The sequence below is a fragment of the Hemitrygon akajei genome, unplaced genomic scaffold, assembly GCF_048418815.1.
Source record: "Hemitrygon akajei unplaced genomic scaffold, sHemAka1.3 Scf000066, whole genome shotgun sequence".
Taxonomy (NCBI): domain Eukaryota; kingdom Metazoa; phylum Chordata; class Chondrichthyes; order Myliobatiformes; family Dasyatidae; genus Hemitrygon; species Hemitrygon akajei.
The window spans coordinates 3904236-3925205 of record NW_027331952.1 but is presented as its reverse complement, the minus strand read 5'-3'; the positions used below and the strand labels follow the sequence as shown (position 1 = coordinate 3925205).

The following is a 20970-nucleotide window of genomic DNA, read 5'->3' as shown; positions in this document are numbered from 1 at the left end:
AGTTAGAAGATAAAGTCTTGTTCCTCCAAACTGTTTTGAGCTGTGACAGTGTTTTTTTTAATCAGAAGGCACCATGGGGACTAAAATTATCTGAGTTGAAATGTTGCCCTTCACCCACTGACGTGCTTTTGTAAACTTTTAGCAGTGTAGAAAAGTCAAAGGATTTGTGATTGGGAACACAACAGGAATTAATTCTTACTCTCAATAATTTCTCCTTTGGCTCCTCCCACTTCCTCCAAACCAAAGGTGTAGCCATGGGCACCGGTATGGGTCCCAGTTATGCCTACCTTTTTGTTGTCTTTGTGGAACAGTTCATTTTCCAAGCCTATATGGGCATCTGTCCCCCTCTTTTCCTTCGCTACATAGACGACTGCATTGGAGCTGCCCCCTGCACGCATGCTGAGCCCGTTGACTTCATTAACTTTGCCTCCAATTTTCACCCTGCCCTCAAATTTACCTGGTCCATTTCTGACACCTCCCTCCCCTTTCTTGATCTTTTTGTCTCCATCTCTAGAGACGGCCTATCTACTGATATCTACTATAAACCTACAGACTCTCACAGCCTCCTGGACTGTAGCTTCCCATCTTCCCACCCTGTCTCTTACAAAATTGTATCTTACAAAAAAGTCTATCCCCTTCTAACAATTCCTCCGTCTCCGCCGCATCTGCTCTCAGGATGAGGCTTTTCGTTCCAGGACGAAGGAGATGTCTTCCTTTTTTGAACAAAGGGGCTTCCCTTCCTCCACCATAAACTTGGGAAACAATGCTTAAAGTCTTAAACTGGTAAAGTGGAAAAGTTCAGTAATCCACGGAATAAGTGAGTGAGAGGAGAAATTTGTAAATCCACACGAACATGTAGAGAGAAGGCAGTTACGCAGAATCCCACACACACATTCCCCGCTGGGTAAACGAAATAACTGTCGCCGAAGATCTCATCCGTTGATTCGTTCCGAAATCCACTTCGAAATATCACCAGGTGACAGTGACAAGTGGTTACCACAGAACACCCCGATTCCAGGTAATGGCCAACAGAAGTGATACCACAGGATACTCCAACAAATCCACACGTAGGAATTATACGAAGTGACAGTCACACATCCGTTGTACACTGCGTACTGATGATCAACCCGACCTTCTGGGCATGGAAGAGTTCCAACCCATAGCAGTGACAAGCTGAAGTTCCAACAGTCTCAGTCCCTCTCCCTCCCTCTCTCTCTCTCTCTCTCTCTCTCTCTCTCTCTCTCTCTCTCTCTCTCTCTCTCTCTCTCTCTCTCTCTCAAGCAGGCTGCCGCAGCTTGTCTCTGACGTCATAGTCCCGCCTCTAACAGTGACCGAACCTCAAACAACACACACAAAATGCTGGTGGAGCACAGCAGACCAGGCAGCATCTATCGGGAGAAGCACTGTCGAAGGGCCGAGACCCATCGTCAGGACTCTGATCAGCCTCTGTCTTCAAACGAGCCAGCGGTCTTGTAACACAATGCACCTCTAAAGTCTGACAGAAGACGAGCTACGATAGAGCAGAGTCAGAAACCAAAGAGTTGCCAGACTGAGTCAGGGCTTTGGGGCTCCAGAGAGAGCTGGGGTCTGGAGTTTACAAGGAGGAGGAGGAATCAGACCAGCAGGATGTGGCTAAAAATGAAAGATTAGAAACATTTGGAAACCGGTTGACCGAAAAAACGTGGTTAATTTCTGCAAAATACTGGTGGAAATCAACAGATCAGGCAGCAAATGTGGAGAGGAATAAATGGACAACGTTTAGGCTGACTCACTTCAGCCTGCCGAGTCTGTGTACTCCTCTGCTTAGTTGCTGCCTGAACTGCAGAGCTCCTCCAGCATTGTGTGTGTGCGTCTCTGTATTTCCAGCAACTGCAGAATGTCTTGTCTGCATTTCTGCATTTGTAAGAGGATTTTACTTTGCCATTAGATACACGTTGATATTGATTATCTTCTTATGGGAGCCGCTTTCTGCATTAAAACAGCTGCTGAGTTTTCTATACACACAGAAAAAAACTGAGGTATGGACATAGAACCAGTACATGCAGAAACTTTTAACTGCAGCGTGATTACCCGTGAAGCACCGATCAAATGCGCAGGCGTCAGGGCTGCAGCGGTCTCCGGATATCACGCATGCGCACAGTACACAAAAAGCCTCGGAAAATGTCGGAAGCAGGTAAGAGCGATTCTTCGTGATATTATCTTAAGCTCCGACCTCGGGACAATTGCTCTGAGTTCCGAACATTACACCCCGCAATCCCGGGACAGTCCTGCCCTCTTCCATCTCTCCAGCCCCACGACCCGTACACCAGCCCCGGGGAACTTCCGTCTGATGAGGGAATGGGAGCCGATGGATCTCTCAGACAGAGCTGAACTCCAGCTATCTGAATGCAAGGATTGGGAACTCGGAGAAAGGGAACAAAATCGTTGCCATCACCAGTTGAGAAAATCACCTTTGTTCTACCTGCAATTACAAACACTCATCCACTTGGCGCGTGGCCAAGTGATCTGAAGGTCACTAGTTCAGGCCTCAGCTGAGGCAGCACGTTGTGTCCTTGAGCAATGCACTTAACAACACATTGCTCTGCGACGACACCGGTGCCAAGCTGTATGGGTCCTAATGCCCTTCCCTTGGACAACATCGGGGGCGTGGAGATGGGAGACTTGCAGCATGGGCAGCTGCTGGTCTCCCATACAACCCTGCCCAGGCCTGCATCCTGGAAACCTTCCAAGGCACAAATCCATGGTCTCATGAGACTAGCGGATGCCTATATAATCAAAAACAAGAGAAAGTCTGCAGATGCTGGAAATCAAAGCAACACACACAAAATGCCAGAGGAACTCAGCATTAGTACTCTTTTACATAGATTTTGCCTGGCCTGCTGAGTTCCTCCAGCATTTTGTGTGTGTTGCTTGTTCTATTTCCTCTTGCTCTGGACTTTTCTACCAGTGAGAACATGTTTTGTCCCCTTTTCTCTTGGTACATAATGATATCAAACTCCTTTGCCCTGGGCATCATGTAGCTTTCACGTCACAGACTCCTGTGAGACAGACTACTGCCCTTCCCTTCACATTCATTGGCATTTCCATCAATGAATTCACCACCATCTATCACCTGGGGGAGGGTTCAGAGGGAATATTTATGTACAATACAAAAACTGGTGTTACCTGCATGTATTGTAGTGATGCAAAAGTTGCTGGAAAATTTGCATGTGGGAAGAAGTGGAGTGATATTTGGAAATTTGACTATTTAAAGCGTTGCTTAGCAAGCAAATCACATATGGATGGTGTCCAAATGCTCTGACGAGAATATCCTTAATTATCCACTATAGGCCTGCTACATAGGTTGTGTGAGAGTGCAGATGAACTCGATCAAACCCAGAGGAGATAGAAGTTCTTATTGACATTGTTAAAATGAATACCTCTCTATATAAAATTCAATGTGCATATGCTGCTGTCACTGGGTCAAAATTGCACAGCATAAGATTTTTGCACACACTGGTCTTCACAAATCAGAAGGGACTGGTGGGAAGGTGAAGTGACCTCCAGTGTCCCTGATACCCTCACCTACAAGATGTGCACCCAGCTGCAGCTTGTAAACCTGCACTTTAAGGAGTTGGAACTGGAAATGGATGAATTCCAGATCATCCGGGATTCAGAGGGGGTGATAGGTATGACATGAAGAGAGGTGTTACACCCAGGTTGCAGGACACAGGAAACTGGGTGAAAGTCAGGAAGGGGAACGATGTTAAATAGCCATCGTAGAGTACTTTTGTGGCCATCCCCCACAACAATAGATGGACCACTTTAGAAAGTGTTGGAGGGAATTAGCTGGCAGTGGAATGTCAAAGTGGTGATACATGATTTGTTACTGAGGGGAACAGAACTAGAAGGGGACTAATAGCCTAGGGGTGAGGCTTGCTACTGCTAGTGGGGGGGGGGGGGGTTAGAGGTTAAACTAAAGTTTCAAGGGGTATGGACCAGAATGCCAGAACAGATACTGGAGAGGGTGAATTGAATTGATTTTCTTACTTATATCCTTCATATACATGAGGAGTACAAATCTTTATGTTGCATCTCCATCTAAATGTGCAATGTGCAATTTATAGTAATTTACAATAAATTGTATGCACAACAGCACAGTCAATATTACACAGAAATACAATCCTTTCAGCATTGAATTAAAGTCTGGTAGACTGGTGGAAGAAGCTGTCCCAGAGAGTTTGTTTTGACACCGGACAGATGTTGTTCAGACCTCAGACAAAGTCATCAATCAAGAGGTTGAGCATGGTGTGAAGACTGACCTGAGCTGTGTATCTCACAATGCAAGAATTATCATAGGAAAGCCAGATGAGCTCAGGACAGGGAATTATGATATTGTAGCCATTACTGGGACTTGGTTGCACCCAACAGTCTGAGGGATTGAGAGGAACAAATTTGTAGAGAAATCACCGACTATGCCAAGAAACAAAGGTTGATTCAGTAAATCATTTTAACTTTCCAAATATTGACTGAGACTCCCATAATGTAAAAGGACTAAATGGGGTAGAGTTTATCAAATATGCCCTTAATCAGCACATAGAATTCCAGACATAAAAGTATGCAAAAAGGTATTAGGAAATGATCCAGGACTAGTGACAGAAATTAGTGTATGAGAACACTTTGTATCTAGTGATCATAAGGCCATGAGGTTCCAAGTAAAGATGGAAAAAGAGATGTCTGGACCATGGGTTGAGATTCGAAGTTGTAGAATGGTCAATTTTGATGGTATCAGAAAGGATCTGACAAGTGTGGCTTGGGACAGGCTGTTTTAGATAGATAGACAGAGACTTTATTCATCCCCAAGGGGAAATTCAACTTTTTCCAATGTCCCATTCACTTGTTGTAGCAAAACTAATTACATACAATACTTAACTCAGTAAAAAATATGATATGCATCTAAATCACTATCTCAAAAAGCATTAATAATAGCTTTTAAAAAGTTCTTAAGTCCTGGCGGTAGAATTGTAAAGCCTAATGGCATTGGGGAGTATTGACCTCTTCATCCTGTCTGAGGAGCATTGCATCGATAGTAACCTGTCGCTGAAACTGCTTCTCTGTCTCTGGGTGGTGCTATGTAGAGGATGTTCAGAGTTATCCATAATTGACCGTAGCCTACTCAGCGCCCTTCGCTCAGCTACCGATGTTAAACTCTCGAGTACTTTGCCCACGACAGAGCCCGCCTTCCTTACCAGCTTATTAAGACGTGAGGCGTCCCTCTTCTTAATGCTTCCTCCCCAACACGCCACCACAAAGAAGAGGGCGCTCTCCACAACTGACCTATAGAACATCTTCAGCATCTCACTACAGACATTGAATGACGCCAACCTTCTTAGGAAGTACAGTCGACTCTGTGCCTTCCTGCACAAGGCATCTGTGTTGGCAGTCCAGTCTAGCTTCTCGTCTAACTGTACTCCCAGATACTTGTAGGTCTTAACCTGCTCCACACATTCTCCATTAATGATCACTGGCTCCATATGAGGCCTAGATCTCCTAAAGTCCACCACCATCTCCTTGGTCTTGGTGATATTGAGACGCAGGTAGTTTGAGTTGCACCATATCACAAAGTCCTGTATCAGTTTCCTATACTCCTCCTCCTGTCCATTCCTGACACACCCCACTATGGCCGTGTCATCAGCGAACTTCTGCACATGGCAGGACTCCGAGTTATATTGGAAGTCTGATGTGTACAGGGTGAACAGGACCGGAGAGAGTACGGTTCCCTGCGGCGCCCCTGTGCTGCTGACCACCGTGTCAGACCTACAGTCTCCCAACCGCACATACTGAGGCCTATCTGTCAAGTAGTCCACTATCCAATCCACCATGTGAGAGTCTACTGTTTTCTGGCAAAGGAGTACTTGGTAAGTGGCAGTTGTTCAGGTGAAGTTTTGGGAATGTAGAGTGTGTATGTGCTTGTTGAAATAAATGTTGAAGTGTAACTGGTGCAGGCAACATTGGTTTCCAAGAGATATTGTGTTCCTCTAAATGCCTCGGACTGTTGAGTGCTGCCAAGACTCATTGATGACTATAATATCATAATTTCATGCCCTGAGTTCATTTGACTTATTTTTTAGTCGTCTTCTGTTGGTTTCTAAAAGCTTCCCAATAGTTTTTGCTCTTTTGTTTGCCCTCTTGTTGGCTTTTATGTTGGCTTTGGCTTCTCATTTTAGCCACTGTTGTGTCATCCTGCATTTCCAATGCTTCCACTTCTTTGGGATGTATCGATCACTCAGTTCCTGCATTGTTCCCAGAAACTCCAGCCGTTGCTGATCCATTGACAGTCCTAACTTTTCCCTTCCAAACAAGTTTGGCCAGCTTCTCTGTCATAGAATCATGGAGAAGTTCAGTTTGAAAACAGGCTATTTGGCCCATTGTGCCAATGCTGAAAAAAGATTTAAGCTGCCTTATGCAACTACCTGCACCGGGACCATCATGCTCCATACCCCTACCATCCAGGCTCCCATCCAAACTTCTTTTAAATGGTGAAATTAAGCTCATTTTCACCACGTGCTAGCATCTCATACCACTCTCCCATGACCATTTCAGTAAAGAGCTTTTCCAAATGTTCCCATTAAATTTTCACCTTCCCTCTTACCCATGATCCTCTTGTTCTCATCCCACCCAACCTCAGTGGAAAACTTGCTTGCATTTACCCTCATACCCTCATAATTTTGTATACTTCCAACAAATCCTCAAAACAATGTATAATTTCCTTGTTTATGTTTAGAGTTTTTTTTAGGTGTATAAGCTGTTGAGGGGCATTGATCGTGTGGATAGCCAGAGTATTATTCCCAGAGTGTTTCAGTTACTGTGGGGCCAGGCACCCATGCAGCTCAGTAGGAACAGGGAATACCAATGGACAGAGACAAACTGAGCCAGGTCACATATTGGAGATGGCAGAAATGCCCCATTCTTACAGAGACAGGAAGAGCATCAGAGATACCAGCATTGTGCCAAGTTAGAAGATGACTTCTCACTGCAACTTGGGTTGAAACTCACTGTAACAGTGTGATGCCAGATCACACCTTAGCAAATCAAGTGATCTTATCTGAAATGTTGTCCTACACCCATTGATGGATTTTATAAATCTTTTTACAGGTTAAAAATGAAAAGGAATGCAGGAATCTGCAGGAATCTTGAACACAACACACCAGTTTTGATGTCTCTGTCCAGATATTTAAGAAGTGGAGCAAGGGATTCAATTGATCATCCTTCCTACTCAGAATATGTGGAGCGATATACTCCATCATCTGACTGACTGACATACCAGTCATTTTACACAGGGGGAACCCGTTCATCGGCTCAGACAGTGTGGAGGGATTCACTTGGTCATCTCAACTGAAGGTACATCAGCGAATTCACACTCAGCAAAGCTATTCAGCTATTCTGTGTGTGAGAAGGGATTCAGTCGTTCATCCCACCTGTGGACACACCAGTCATTTCACACTGCACAGAGGCTGGTCACCTGCTGAATTTGTGGGGAAGGATTCACTTAGTCATCTGACTAATGGCTCACCAGTCAGTTCACACTGGAGAAAGGCCGTTCACCTGCTCAGAATGTGGGAAGGGATTCATTCGGTCATCTAAACTGAAGGTACATCAGCGAGTTCACACTGGCGAGAGGCCATTCTCCTGCTCGGACTGTGGGAAGGGATTCAATGAATCCTCTCAACTGAAGGTGCATCAGAGAGTTCACACTGGGGAGCGGCCATTCACCTGCTCAGTCTGTTGGAAGGGATTCACTTGTTCATCTAAACTGATGGTACATCAGCGAGTTCACACTGGTGAGAGGCCGTTCACCTGCTTGGACTGTGGGAAGACATTCACTTGCTCATCCCAACTGAAGGTACACCAGCGAGTTCACACTGGGGAGTGGCCGTTCACCTGCTCAGACTGTGGGAAGGGATTCACTCAGTCATCTAAACTGAAGGTACATCAGCGAGTTCACACTGGGGAGAGGCCATTCACCTGCTCGGACTGTGGGAAGGGATTCACTTGCTCATCCCAACTGAAGGTACATCAGAGAGGTCACACAGGTGAGAGACCGTTCACCTGCTCCGTCTGTGGGAAAGGATTCACTCGGTCATCCGAACTACTGGTACACCAGCGAGTTCACACTGGGGAGAGGCCGTTCACCTGCTCAGATTGTGGGAAGGGATTCACTCGGTCATCCGAACTACTGGTACACCAGCGAGTTCACACCGGGGAGTGGCCTTTCACCTGCTTGGACTGTGGGAAAGGATTCACTTGCTCATCCCAACTGAAGGTACATCGACGAGTTCACACCGGGGAGCGACCATTCACCTGCTTGGACTGTGGGAAAGGATTCACTTGCTCATCCCAACTGAAGGTACATCAGAGAGTTCACACTGGGGAGCAGCCATTCAATTGCTCGGACTGTGGGAAAGGATTTACTTGCTCATTTAAACTGATGGTACATCAGAGAGTTCACACTGGAGAGAGGCCATTCACCTGCTCAGACTGTGGGAAGGGATTCACTTGCTCATCCCAACTAAAGGTACATCAGAGAGTTCACACTGGGGAGAGGCCGTTCACCTGCTCAGACTGTGGGAAGGGATTCACTTTGTCATCGCAGCTACTGAGGCACCAGTCAGTTCACACTGGGGAGAGGCCTTTCACCTGCTCAGACTGTGGGAAGGGATTCACTCAGTCATACACACTAAAGGCACACCAGTCAGTTCACACTGGGGAGAGGCCATTCACCTGCTTGGACTGTGGGAAGGGATTCACTTGTTCATCTAAACTGAAGTTACATCAGCGAGTTCACACTGGAGAGAGGCCATTCACCTGCTCAGACTGTGGGAAGGGATTCACTTGTTCATCTAAGCTGAAGGTACATCAGCGAGTTCACACTGGGGAGAGGCCATTCATATGCTGAGACTGTGGGAAAGGATTCAGTCGGTCATCTTAACTATGGAGACACCAGCAATTTCACACTGGGTAGAGGCCGATCACCAGCTCAGACTTTCGGAAGAGATTCTTTCAGACAAATAAACCAAATGTGCATCATTGAGTTCACACTGGTGAGAGGCCGTTCACCTGCTGTGAATGTGGGAAGCAATTTACTCAGTCATTAAACCTCATGTAACTCTTGCTTTGGCTAGCAGATTTATATAGGGGGTGATAGACCCCTGGCCCAGCCAAATGTAAGGAATCTCGTTTGGGTGGGTGCTATGTGATGACCCCTGTTACAAATCAGTATCCTGAAATAACAAATGGTACACAATATGCGATTAAACAATTGAGCTTTATAATTCTTACTTTGACTATATAGTTAGTGAAATAAACCAAAAGAAACGAGAAAGGGCTCACTCTCACCATTCGAGTTTTCTCATCTCTCCCCATCAAAAGACCACGAAAATCTCTCTTTCAGACTCACAAGAAAGAACATTGCTGTCATTGGATAGCCTTGCACTCCAAACCCTTTTATCGCCCGTTGTAACCTAAACAATGCTGCTACATATAAACCTTTACCTCAGCAGTGAAACATTACATAGAGGCCATTACATTAGCAGTGAAACCTTGCAGCATGTTACACTTGTGACACACTATCGGGTTCACACTGGGGAGAAAGTTTCAATAAGCTGCATGCTGGATATTTGTCCATCACCGTTGCTGAATGCAATTTCAAGAGTGACTGTCGGTGCTGAACTCTGCAATTATTGCTGCTGCTCACCACACCCAGTTCTGCACCCTGGTCACTGGGCATGGGAGGAGTTTCTTCTGCTGCACATTCACTTTTAATGGGACTGGAGTTTAATGTTCTGGATCTGAGACAAATAAATCAGTTTATTTTAAACTCTGTCTCCAGTACTTAGTGAATTTATAACACACCTCGTGTGAGTCAACTCAGGCCGGCTGGACACTGCCAGGGATTCTGTTCCACGACAGTCCTTTTAAATCCTCCCCTGTTGTTCCCCTCTCGCTCTCCCTGGTGTGATGGGTTCCAAACAGTCACCACTCTGTGGGTGAAGAGGTTTCCCTTGAATTTTCTGCAGACTGAAGAAGTCGAGCTGACTGCAGTTCTGTCTGAGATGTCCCTTGGCCCTCTAATTTCTGGACTGAGGAAGAATGCCATTCGTAGTTAATCTCCTTATTCAGGGCTCATTTCCACATTATGTGCAATTTTCCCTGCTTCTTAAGATAACACCACTGTCCTCCAAAGACTGAAAGCAGAATGGGAAACGAAGCAGGGTCAGAAGCCAGAGGCGGGTCTGCACAGGGCAGAGTTTGGGGCTCTGGATGATGGTTGGTGTAAGAATGTATGATCAGGAGAAGGGATTCAGCAGGACGTGGCAACGAATGACACAGCAGCAACATTTGGAAGCTGATTGGCAGAGAAAATCTTTTGGTTGTCTGATAATACAAACAATAGCTGTGGTGAGGTGCTTCACTGGTCAAGGAACATTTGTGTGTTGGGAATGGTTTTATCTATTGAGCGAGTTGTTCCTGCTTATTTATCCTGTAATATTATATCCAGATAATTATTATGAATTGTCCTATCTGACATAATGTATTGATTATCATATAATGTTAGATTTTAACTCTAAAACTGGATCAGGCTTGAATTTATGGTGCCTTGATGAAGTGATGGAGGTCATTCATGAGTTTGTATTTTAAAGCAAGATGTTGGTGAATGATATTTAGAACTTCATTGTACCTGCACAAGTGATCAGATTGAGTTCAACTACTGCAGAATCCTGGAATGTGTTGGATTGTGTCTGGTTTCTCTTGGCATTTTCTGCACTTACTGCTTTGTTTTTTATTTGTATTTCATATATTTTTGATTTTTTTTTTCATTTTGTTAACGTCCTGTATTTCTGCAAGGAACCCCTCTGTTTGTGGGAAGAAGTCTCGAACTCTCAGTGGAGTGCTCGATGCTTCTTTGTCGACATCTGATCTGCTCAGATTGTTGGGATGTCTCCCATGGAGGGTCATACTCATTCCAATGGTTAATGCTTTCTTCCATAGTGGTAATTCATTTTTCTGAGTTGGTCTTTCATTTAAGTTTTCTGGTCTGTATTGCTTATCACGATTGCATATACACACATGGAGTGCTGAATCCTGTTCATTTTTGATGAAAATATATACTTAGTTTTATCTGACTGTTGTGTGATTTTTTATCATGTGTGTTATATCTCTTCCTCGTTCTGTCCAAGCTGGTGTTAATCTAAGTGGGTTTGGGTGTAAATAGTCTTTTATAAAGTTTTCTAAAGTTCTTATTTATCTTTGTAAATTCTACTGATTGAAATGGGACCAAGATATTTTTATAAAAAATAATTCAATGTCAGTGTTGATGGAAGTGTTTATTGCCTTTGTTGTGTTTGTTAACTATTGAGCTCTGACAGGTTTTTTTAAAGCCTTGAACTAAATTTTTCAAAGGTTTTCCTATTTTGCACTACTTCCTATTTTCTTTGCTTCTTGATATTCCAGATACGTGGGTATCAAGAGTCCTGATAAGGGGTCTTGGCCCAAAAATTTGATTCCCATCCTTAGATGCTGCCTGACATGCTGAGCCCCTCCAGCACATTGTGTGTATTACTCTAGATTTCTAGCATCTTCAGGTCCTCTTGTTGCCCAGATACTTACATGTTTCTTGAAAGAACAAGCCAGGAACAAGCTGGCCATGGGGTTGTGTGGCCCTGTTGTTAAAATATTCAATAAAATCATTAGAAAGAGATGGCATAGTGTTGGGAGTTGTAGAATCTGTGGGTAGAATTAAGAAACAGCAAATGCAAAAAAAAATCCCTGATGGGAATTGTATAGAGACCTCTAAACAGTAGTAAGTATGTGGTCCACAAATCAGAATGGGAGATAGAAAATGCGTGTCAAAAGGGCAATGTTATGGGGGATTGTCATGTAGGTGATTCAGAAAATTAGGATGGTGTTGGTCTCAAGATGAAGTACTCCTAGAATGCCTATGAGATGCTTTTTGGAGCAGCCCATGGTTGAACCCACTTGGGGATCAGCTATTCTGGATTGTGTGTAATTTATAACACACAATTTACCACCTCAAACAGATGGTCTGAAGGTAAATAGGTCACCTGGACCAGGTGGTACTCCAACCAGAGATGGCTGAAGAGATATGAATGCATTAGCAATGATCTTTCGAGAATCGTTAAGGAAATTTTCAGAAGTTTTCTGATGACTCTGCCATAGCTGGATGCATCAGCACCGCAGATGAGGCTGAGTACAGGGCTACGGTGGGAAACTTTGTCACATGGTGTGAACAGAATCATCTACAGCTTAAAGTGAAAAAGTCTAAGGAGCTGGTGGTGGACCTGAGGAGAGCTAAGGCACCGGTGACCCCTGTTTCCATTCAAGGGGTCAGTGTGGACATGGTGGAGGATTACAAATACCTGGGGATATGAATTGAAAATAAACTGGACTGGTCAAAGAACACTGAGGCTGTCTACAAGAAGGGTCAGAGCCGTCTCTATATCATGAGGAGACTGAGGTCCTTTAACATCTGCCGAACGATGCCGAGGATGTTCTACGAGTCTGTAGTGGCCAGTGCTATCCTGTTTGCTGTTGTGTGCTGGGGCAGCAGGCTGAGGGTAGCAGACACCAACAAAATTAACAAACTCATTCGTAAAGCCAGTTATGTTGTGGGGATGGAACTGGACTCTCTGATAGTGCTGTCTGAAAGGAGGATGCTGTCCAAGTTGCATGCCATCTTGGACAATGTCTCCCATCCACTCCATAATGTACTGATTAGGCACAGGAGTACATTCAGCCAGAGACTCATTCCACCGAGATGCAACACTGAGTTTCATAGGAAGTCATTCCTACCTGTGCCTATCAAACTTTACAACACCTCCCTCGGAGTGTCAGACACCCTGAGCCAATAGGCTGGTGTTGGACTAATTTCCACTTGGCATAATTTACTTATTATTATTTAAATATTTATGATTTTATATTGCTATATTTCTACACTATTCTTGGTTGGTGCGACTGTAACAAAACCAAATTTCCCTCAGGATCAATAAAGTATGTCTGTCTGTTTGTCATTATATCCCAAGAAGTTTCTTCCTTCACTACTCCCCCTCTCTCAGTTTTTGCCCATTCTTCAAATTTGTCTGTCCTGCTGCAGTCGCATTGCTTCCCCAGCACTAATAGCGCCTCCATCTATCTTTGAATCATCCGCAAACCTTGCCACAAAGCCAGCAATTCCATTATCCAAATCATTGACAAATAATTTGAAAAGCAGCGGACAGACTACTGCCCCATGACCACTATTCACTGCTAGCCAACCAGAAAAGGCTCCTTTAATTCCCACTCGCTCCCTCTTGGCTGTTAGCCATTCCTCCCATCCATGCCAGTATATCTACTGATTTTTATCCTGTTAAACAGTCTCATGTGTGACACCTTATCAGATGCCTTCTGAAAACCCAAGTAAATGATATCCACTGCCTCTCGGTTTTCCATCATGCTTATGACTTCCTCGAAGAACTCTAACAGATTTGTCAGGCAAGATTTCCCTGTACAGAAGCTATGCTGGCTTTGACTTATTTTATCATTAGTCTCCGAGTACCCCAAAACCTCATCTCTAATAATAGACTCAAACACTTCCTCAGCATGAGGTGAGGCTAACTGGACTATGATTTGCTTTCCTTTGCCTTCCTCCCTTCTCAAATAGTCGATTGTCATTTGCAATCTTCCTGTCCTCCGGGACCATGCCAGAAGCAAGTGATTCATGAACTCATCATCTGAAAATCCAAGCAAAATACATCCACTGCTTCTGCTTTATCTATCTTGCCTGTTGCTTCCTCAAAGTATTGCAAGTGATTTGTCAGACACAATTTCCTTTAAAGGTATCCTGCTGACTTTGGCCTACTTCATCATGCGTCCCCAATTACAGTACCCAAAAACACACACCCTTAATACACTCCAACATCTTCCTGACCACTGAGGTCAGACTAACTGTCCTATAATTTTCTTCAGCCCTCTCTCACTTCTTAAAGTGTGGAGTGTGGTTTGCAACTTTCCAGTTTGCCAGAACCGTTCCAAAATCTAGTGATTCGTGATAGATCATTACTCATTACTTTAAGAAAAAACTTAGGGGGAGCTTCTTCATTCAGAGTCGTTGGAGAGTGTGCAACGAGCTGCCAGAGCAAGTGGCAGGGACGATTTCAACCTTTAAGAGAAGTTTGCCTATGTCCATGGATGAGGAGGGCTATGGTCCAGGTGGAAGTTGTTTGAATTCGGCAGATTAATGCTTTAGCACGGACAAGATTTTTCTGTGCTGTAGTATTCTATGACTATAATGCCTTCATAATCTCTTCAGCTACCTCTTTCCGCACCCTGGTGTGTTCACTTTCAGGCTTTTCAGCTTCCAAAACACGTTTTCTCCTTTGTAAAAACAGTGGGTGGCTTCAATCTGCAGGAGAATTGGGAAAGTCAGATTGGTGTGAGATCACAACAGAGGGAATGTATTGAATGCTTACGAAATGGATTTTTAGAGCAACTGATTGTTGAGCCTACTCGTGGAACTACTATCTTAGATTGGGTGTTGTGCAATAACTCAGCTCTTATTAGGGAGGTTAATGTAAAGGAACCATCAGAAGGCAGTGACCATACTGATTGAATTCCTACTGCAATCTGTGAGGGAGAAGCATAGGTGATGCACCATCAATAACTCACGCTGAGACTTAGGAAGCGAGATATCGGCTTTTATTGACTGGAAGAATAAACAACACTACATCCTGGGGAAAATGAGGGAGAGCAGCAGCCCACAGTCGCCTTTATACAGGGGTCTGTGGGAGGAGCCACAGGAGCAGTCAGACAGGTATATCTAGTTCACCACAATAGGTCACATGCATAGTATCACAATGGAATGAAGGGAATTACAGAGGCATGAGAGAGGTGATTCCCCAGGTGGATTTGAGAAGGATACTGGTGAGGATGACGTCAAAGCAGAAGTGGCTGACGTTTCTGGGAATAGTTCATAATGTACAGAATAGGTCATAATGTCCCACAGTAGTAGTTCACAAATGGCGGGGCTAGGCGACCGTGGCTGACAAAGGAAGTTATGGACTTCAGGTAGCAATAGTGAGTAGGAAGTTAGATAATTGGGTAGCTTTGAAAATCCAACAACAGGCAACTGCAAAAAGCTATTTGAAGGGGAAAGGTGAAATATCAGAGCAAACTAGACAATAATATGCACCATTATAAAAATGCGCAAGGGAGGCGATAGTTTATTTCGGACCTCTGGAAAATGATGCTCATGGGGTAGAAATGGGGAAGAGATGGTAGATGAACTCGATAGGTACTTTGCATCTGTCTTCTCTGTGGAAGACACAGCAGTGTGCCAGAGATCCGTGAGAGTCAGGGAGCAGGAGTGAATGTCATTGTTATTACAAAGGAAAACGTGCGAGGCAAACTCAGGTTCTTTAAGTGGATAAGTCACCTGAACTAGATGGAGCATATCCCAGAGTCCTATGTAACGTTTTAGAAACAAACCAGCAGCAATACAGTTCACACCGGAGTCCGGTTTTGATGTTAAAACCATTATCTTTATTAGTAACTACTTATAATATTGTAAGTTAAACAAATTAAGCAAAAGTTAACAGTGTTACGCGTATAAATATGGGTAAATATAACTCCTAAACTATCGAGCCTGGGGGATCAAGGCTTAGAGTCTTGAGATGGTAACGTAGGAAAGTTCAGTAATCGGAGAAATAAATGATCAGAGAGAGATACTTGTAGTCCAGGGTAATTGTAGAGAGAAGGCAATTATGTCGAATTCCACAGGTAAACGCAAACCGTCGTCCAAGATCTTGTCCGTTGAATCGATTCAAAATCCAGTTCGATATATCAGACGAATGTCGTCTTCAAGTGAGTACCACATAACATATCCAGGTAAGGGTTAACTTCAAGTGGTCCCACATTACATTCCTAAATCTACTCCTTTGGATTATACGAAGTGACAGACACACATTCTGGAGCAAACCTTGCCCTGGCAGTTCTTAAATAAAAGTCTTAGACTACGAGAGTGGCTGTTCTGTCTCCCTCGTTCCGACTCTGTGTGTGTGTGTGTGTGTGTGTGTGTGTGTGTGTGTGTGTGTGTGTGTGTGTGTGTGTGTGTGTGTGTGTGTGTGTGTGTGTGTGTGTGTGTGTGTGTGTGTGTGTGTGTGTGATATCTATCTATATATATCGCGCTCTCTAAATCTCTATCTCGCTCTCTCTCTGAGCTGAGAAAGCTGCCGGCTGACGTCACTGTTAGTCCCGCCTCACTCAGGAACTTTCTTAAAGTGACAGTCCACAGCAAACGAAACCGAGGGATTCGTAACACCTGAGAGAGGCTGCTGAAGAGATAACAGATGCAATGGTCATGACCTGTCAAAAATCACCTGACAAGGGGTCCCTTGCAGAAATACACATCAATGTGGTCAACAAAAGGAAAGAAAAATCGAAAGTACATGAAATACAAACAATAAGGCACCAATTTCTACACTATTCCTGGTTGGTGTGACTGTAACGAAACCCGATTTCCCTCGGGATCAATAAAGTATGTCTGTCTGTCTGTCTGTCTGTGTAGAAAATGCCAAGAGAAATCAGACACAATCCAACACATTTCAGGACCCTACAGCAGTTTAACTCAATCTGATTAATTACAAAGGTACAATCAGTGGCAAATATGATTCACCAAAACCGTGCTTTAAAATACAAACGCATGAATGCCCTCATCACTTCATCGAGGCACCGTAAGTTCAAGCCTGATCCACGTTTAGAGTCAAAATCTTACAAATTATATGATAATCAATACATTATATCAGATAGGACAATCTATAATAACCATCCGGATATAATATTACAGGATAAACAAGCAGGAACAACTCCCTCAATAGACAAAACCATTCCCAACACACACACGTTCCTCGGCCAGTGCAGCGCCTCACAACAGGCATTGTTTGTGTCATCAGTCAGATAACTGAATTATCTTCTCTGTCATCTTCCAAATGTTGCTAATCTGTCATTTGTTGCCACACCCTGTTGCTGATTCCCTTCTCCTCATCATACGTTCTTACTCCGACCATCGTTCAGCACCTCAAACAATGCCCTGTGAGGACCCGCCTCTGGTTTCTGACCCTGCTCCGTTGAACACCCAACTAATGGTTTCCCATTCTGCTTTCAGTGTTTAGAGGACAGTGGTGTTTTCTAACAACCCTTTAGAAGCAGGCAAAATGACCCATAATGTGGAAATGAGCCCTGAATAGGGAGGTTAACAACCAATGCCATTCTTCCTCAGCCCAGAGATTTGAGGGGCGAAGAACATCTCAGACAAAACTGCAGTCAGCTCGACTTCTTCAGTCTGCAGAAAATTCAAGGGAAACCTCTTCACCCACAGAGTGAGTGGAGAGTGAGGGAGATGAGAATGGAGTGAATGGAGAGTGAGAGATGAACTACAGGGGAAGATGTAAAAGGACTGTTGCAAACAGTATCACTGGCAGGGTCCAGCCGGCATGAGTTAACTCTCTACTGTACACTAGGTGTGTTATAAATTCACTAAATACCGGAGAGTTTAAAATAGAACTGATTTATTTGTCACAGATCCAGTCCCATTAAAGGTGAATATGCAGCAGAAGGAACTCCTCCCATGCCCAGTGACCAGGGTGCAGAACTGGGTGTGGTGAGCAGCAGCAATAATTGCAGAGTTCAGCACCGACAGTCACTCTCGAAATTGCATTCAGCAACGGTGATGGACAAATATCCAGCATGCAGCTTATTGAAACTTTCTCCCCAGTGTGAACCCGGTAGTGTGTCACAAGTGTAACATGCTGCAATGTTTCACTGCTAATGTAATGGCCTCTCTGTAATGTTTCACTGCTGAGGTAATGGTTTCTCTGTAGCAGAGATAACAGGGTTTTGGAGTGCGGTGCTATCCAATGAGAGAAATGTTCTTTCATTGAGTCTGGAAGAGAGATTTTCACAGTCACTTGCCGGGACAGATGAGAAAACACAAATGGAGAAAATGGGCCCTTATTTTTTCTTTACTAACCCTATAGTGAAAGTAAGAATTATAGAGCCCAGTCCTTTAATAACATATTGTGTATTGTTTGTTATTTCGGGGTACTGATCTGTAACAGGGGACACATCACGCAGCATCCACCCAAACAAGATTTCTTAAGTCTGGCCGTGCTGGGGGTGGGGGCGAACACCCCCTATATTAAGCTGCTAGGCGAAGTGAGAGTTACATATGGTTACATGACTGAGTGAATCCCTTTCCACATTCACAGCAGGAGAAAGGACTCTACCCAGTGTGAACTCGCTGGTGTCTCTGTAGTTGCGATGACGAAGCGAATCCCTTCCCACAGTCTACGCAGGTGTATGGTCTCTCCCCAGTGTGAACTGACCGGTGCGCTTGCAGGTGGGATGACTGAGTGAATCCTTTCCCACACTCTGAGCAGGTGAATGGCTTCTCCCCAGTGTGAACTCGATGATGTTCCTTCAGTTGAGATGATGAAGTGAATCCCTTCCCACAGTCCGTGCAGGTGAATGGTCTCTCCCCAGTGTGAACTCGCTGGTGTTCTATTAAGGTGGATGACTGAATGAATCCCTTCCCACAGTCGGAGCAGGTGAACGGCCTCTCTCCAGTGTGAACTCGCTGATGTACCTTCAGTTTATATGACCGAGTGAATCCCTTCCCACACACTGAGCAGGTGAATGGCCTCTCCCCTGTGTGAACTGACTGGTGTGCTTGTAGGTTGGATGACTGACTGAACCCCTTCCCACACTCTGAGCAGGTGAATGGCCTCTCCCCAGTGTGAACTCGCTGATGTACCTTCAGTTGAGATGATGAAGTGAATCCCTTCCCACAGTCCGAGCAGGTGAACAGCCACTCCCTGTTGTGAACTCGCTGGTGAGCAATTAAGGTGGATGACTGAGTGAATCCCTTCCCACACTCTGAGCAGGTGAATGGCCTCTCTCCAGTGTGAACTCTCTGATGTACCTTCACTTGAGATGACCGAGCGAATCCCTTCCCACAGTCTGAGCAGGTGAATGGCCTCTCTCCAGTGTGAACTCTCTGATGTATCTTCAGTTTAGATGACTGAGTGAATCCCTTCCCACAGTCTGAGCAGGTAAACGGTCTCTCTCTCGTGTGAACAGACTGGTGTACCTTCAGATTTGATGAGCAAGTGAATCCCATCCCACAGTTTGAGCAGGTGAACGGCCTCTCTCCAGTGTGAAGTCTCTGATGTACCTTCAGTTTAGATGACAGAGTGAATCCCTTCCCGCAGTCTGAGCAGGTGAATGGTCTCTCCCCAGTGTGGACTCGTTGATGTACTTTCAGTTGAGATGAGCAACTGAATTTCTTCCCACAGTCTGAGCAGGTGAACGGCCTCTCTCCAGTGTGAACTCTCTGATGTACCTTCAGTTGAGATGAGCAAGTGAATCCCTTCCCACAGTCTGAGCAGGTAAACGGCCTCTCTCCAGTGTGAACTCGCTGATGTACCTTAAGTTTAGATGCTTTAGTGAATCCCTTCCCACAGTCTGAGCAGGTAAACGGCCTCTCCCCAGTGTGAACTCGCTGATGTACCTTAAGTTTAGATGCTTTAGTGAATCTCTTCCCACAGTCTGAGCAGGTGAATGGCCGCTCCCTGGTGTGAATTCGCTGGTGAGCCATTAGGTCAGATGACCAAGTGAATTCTTCCCTATAAATTCAGCAGATGACCAGCCTCTGCCCAGTGTGAACTGACTGGTGTGTCCACAGGTGGGAAAACTGTCTGAATCCCTTCTCACACACAGAACAGGTGAATGGCCTTGTCCGAGTGTGAACTTGCTGATGCACCTTCAGTTGTGATGACCAAGTGAATCCATTCCCACTGTCTGAGCAGGAAGGATGATCGAGTGAATCCCTTGCTCCACTTCTTAAATATCTGGAGAGAGACAACAAAACTGGTGTGTTGTGTTCGAGATTCCCGTAGACAAGTTTCTTGTCATTTTTAACCTGTAAAAAAATTTACAAATCCATCAGTGGGTGAAGGGCATCATTTCAGTGAGAACATTTGGGTTATCAAGGTGTCATCTGGCATTACGCTGTTACAATGAAGTTCCACCCAAGTTGGAGAGAGAAATCATCTTCTAACTGGGCACAGAGCTGGTATCTGGAATGACCCTCAAATTCTCTGATGCTCTTCCTGTCTCTATAAGAACGGGGCATTTCTGCCAAGTACAATCTGTGACCTGGCTCAGTTTGACTGTCTCCATTCCCGGTTCCCACTGAGTTGCATGGATTCCTGGCCCCACAGTCACTGAAACACTCTCACACAAATAGCCGGTACTCAGTGCATTCCACACACCCACCACTCTCTGTGTAAAAAGCTTACCTCTGACATCCCCTCGGAATCTATTTCAAAACACCTTAAAACTATGGTCCCTCGCATTAGCCATTTCAGCCTTGGGAATAAAACTCTGGATATCCACATCATCAATGCCCTTCATCATCTTATACATTTAAAAAAAGGATCTGAATATAATCTAATTATAAGGAAAGTATACATTGTTTTGAGGATTTGTTGGAAGTATACAAAATTATGAGGGTATAGATAGAGTAAATGCAAGCAGCTTTTTCCACTGAGGTTGGGTGCGATGACAACCAGAGGATCATGGGTAAGTGGGAAAGGTGAAAATTTAACAGAAACATGTGGAAAAACTCTTTACTGAAATGGTTGTGAGACTGTGGAATGAGATGTCAGCACAAGAGGTGAATATGAGCTCGGTTTCACCATTTAAAAGAAGTTTGGAGGGAAGCCTAGATGGTAGGGTTATGGAGGGCGATGGTCCCAGTGCAGGTAGTTGCATTAGATAGCTTAAATGTTTTTTCAGCATTGACTAGATGGGCTAAATAGCCTGTTTCCATACTAAACTTCTCCATGTTTCTATGTCAGAGAAGCTGGCCAAACTTGTTTG

At 44.6% G+C, this 20970-nt stretch overlaps 2 protein-coding genes across 2 annotated transcripts; one reads left to right on the top strand and one right to left on the bottom strand.

The window, feature by feature from the left end:
* Positions 1-2050: 2050 nt before the first annotated feature.
* LOC140721968 (uncharacterized) lies at positions 2051-10828 on the top strand. The gene is made up of 2 exons (XM_073036795.1): positions 2051-2173; positions 7135-10828. The coding sequence occupies exon 2, from the start codon at positions 7544-7546 to the stop codon at positions 8933-8935; it is 1392 nt and encodes a 463-aa protein (XP_072892896.1). The 5' UTR covers positions 2051-2173; positions 7135-7543; the 3' UTR covers positions 8936-10828.
* A 4474-nt stretch (positions 10829-15302) lies between these two features.
* LOC140721971 (uncharacterized) lies at positions 15303-19840 on the bottom strand. The gene has a single exon (XM_073036798.1). It carries the CDS (start codon positions 19682-19684, stop codon positions 18311-18313), a length of 1374 nt encoding a protein of 457 aa, XP_072892899.1. The 5' UTR covers positions 19685-19840; the 3' UTR covers positions 15303-18310.
* Positions 19841-20970: the final 1130 nt, after the last annotated feature.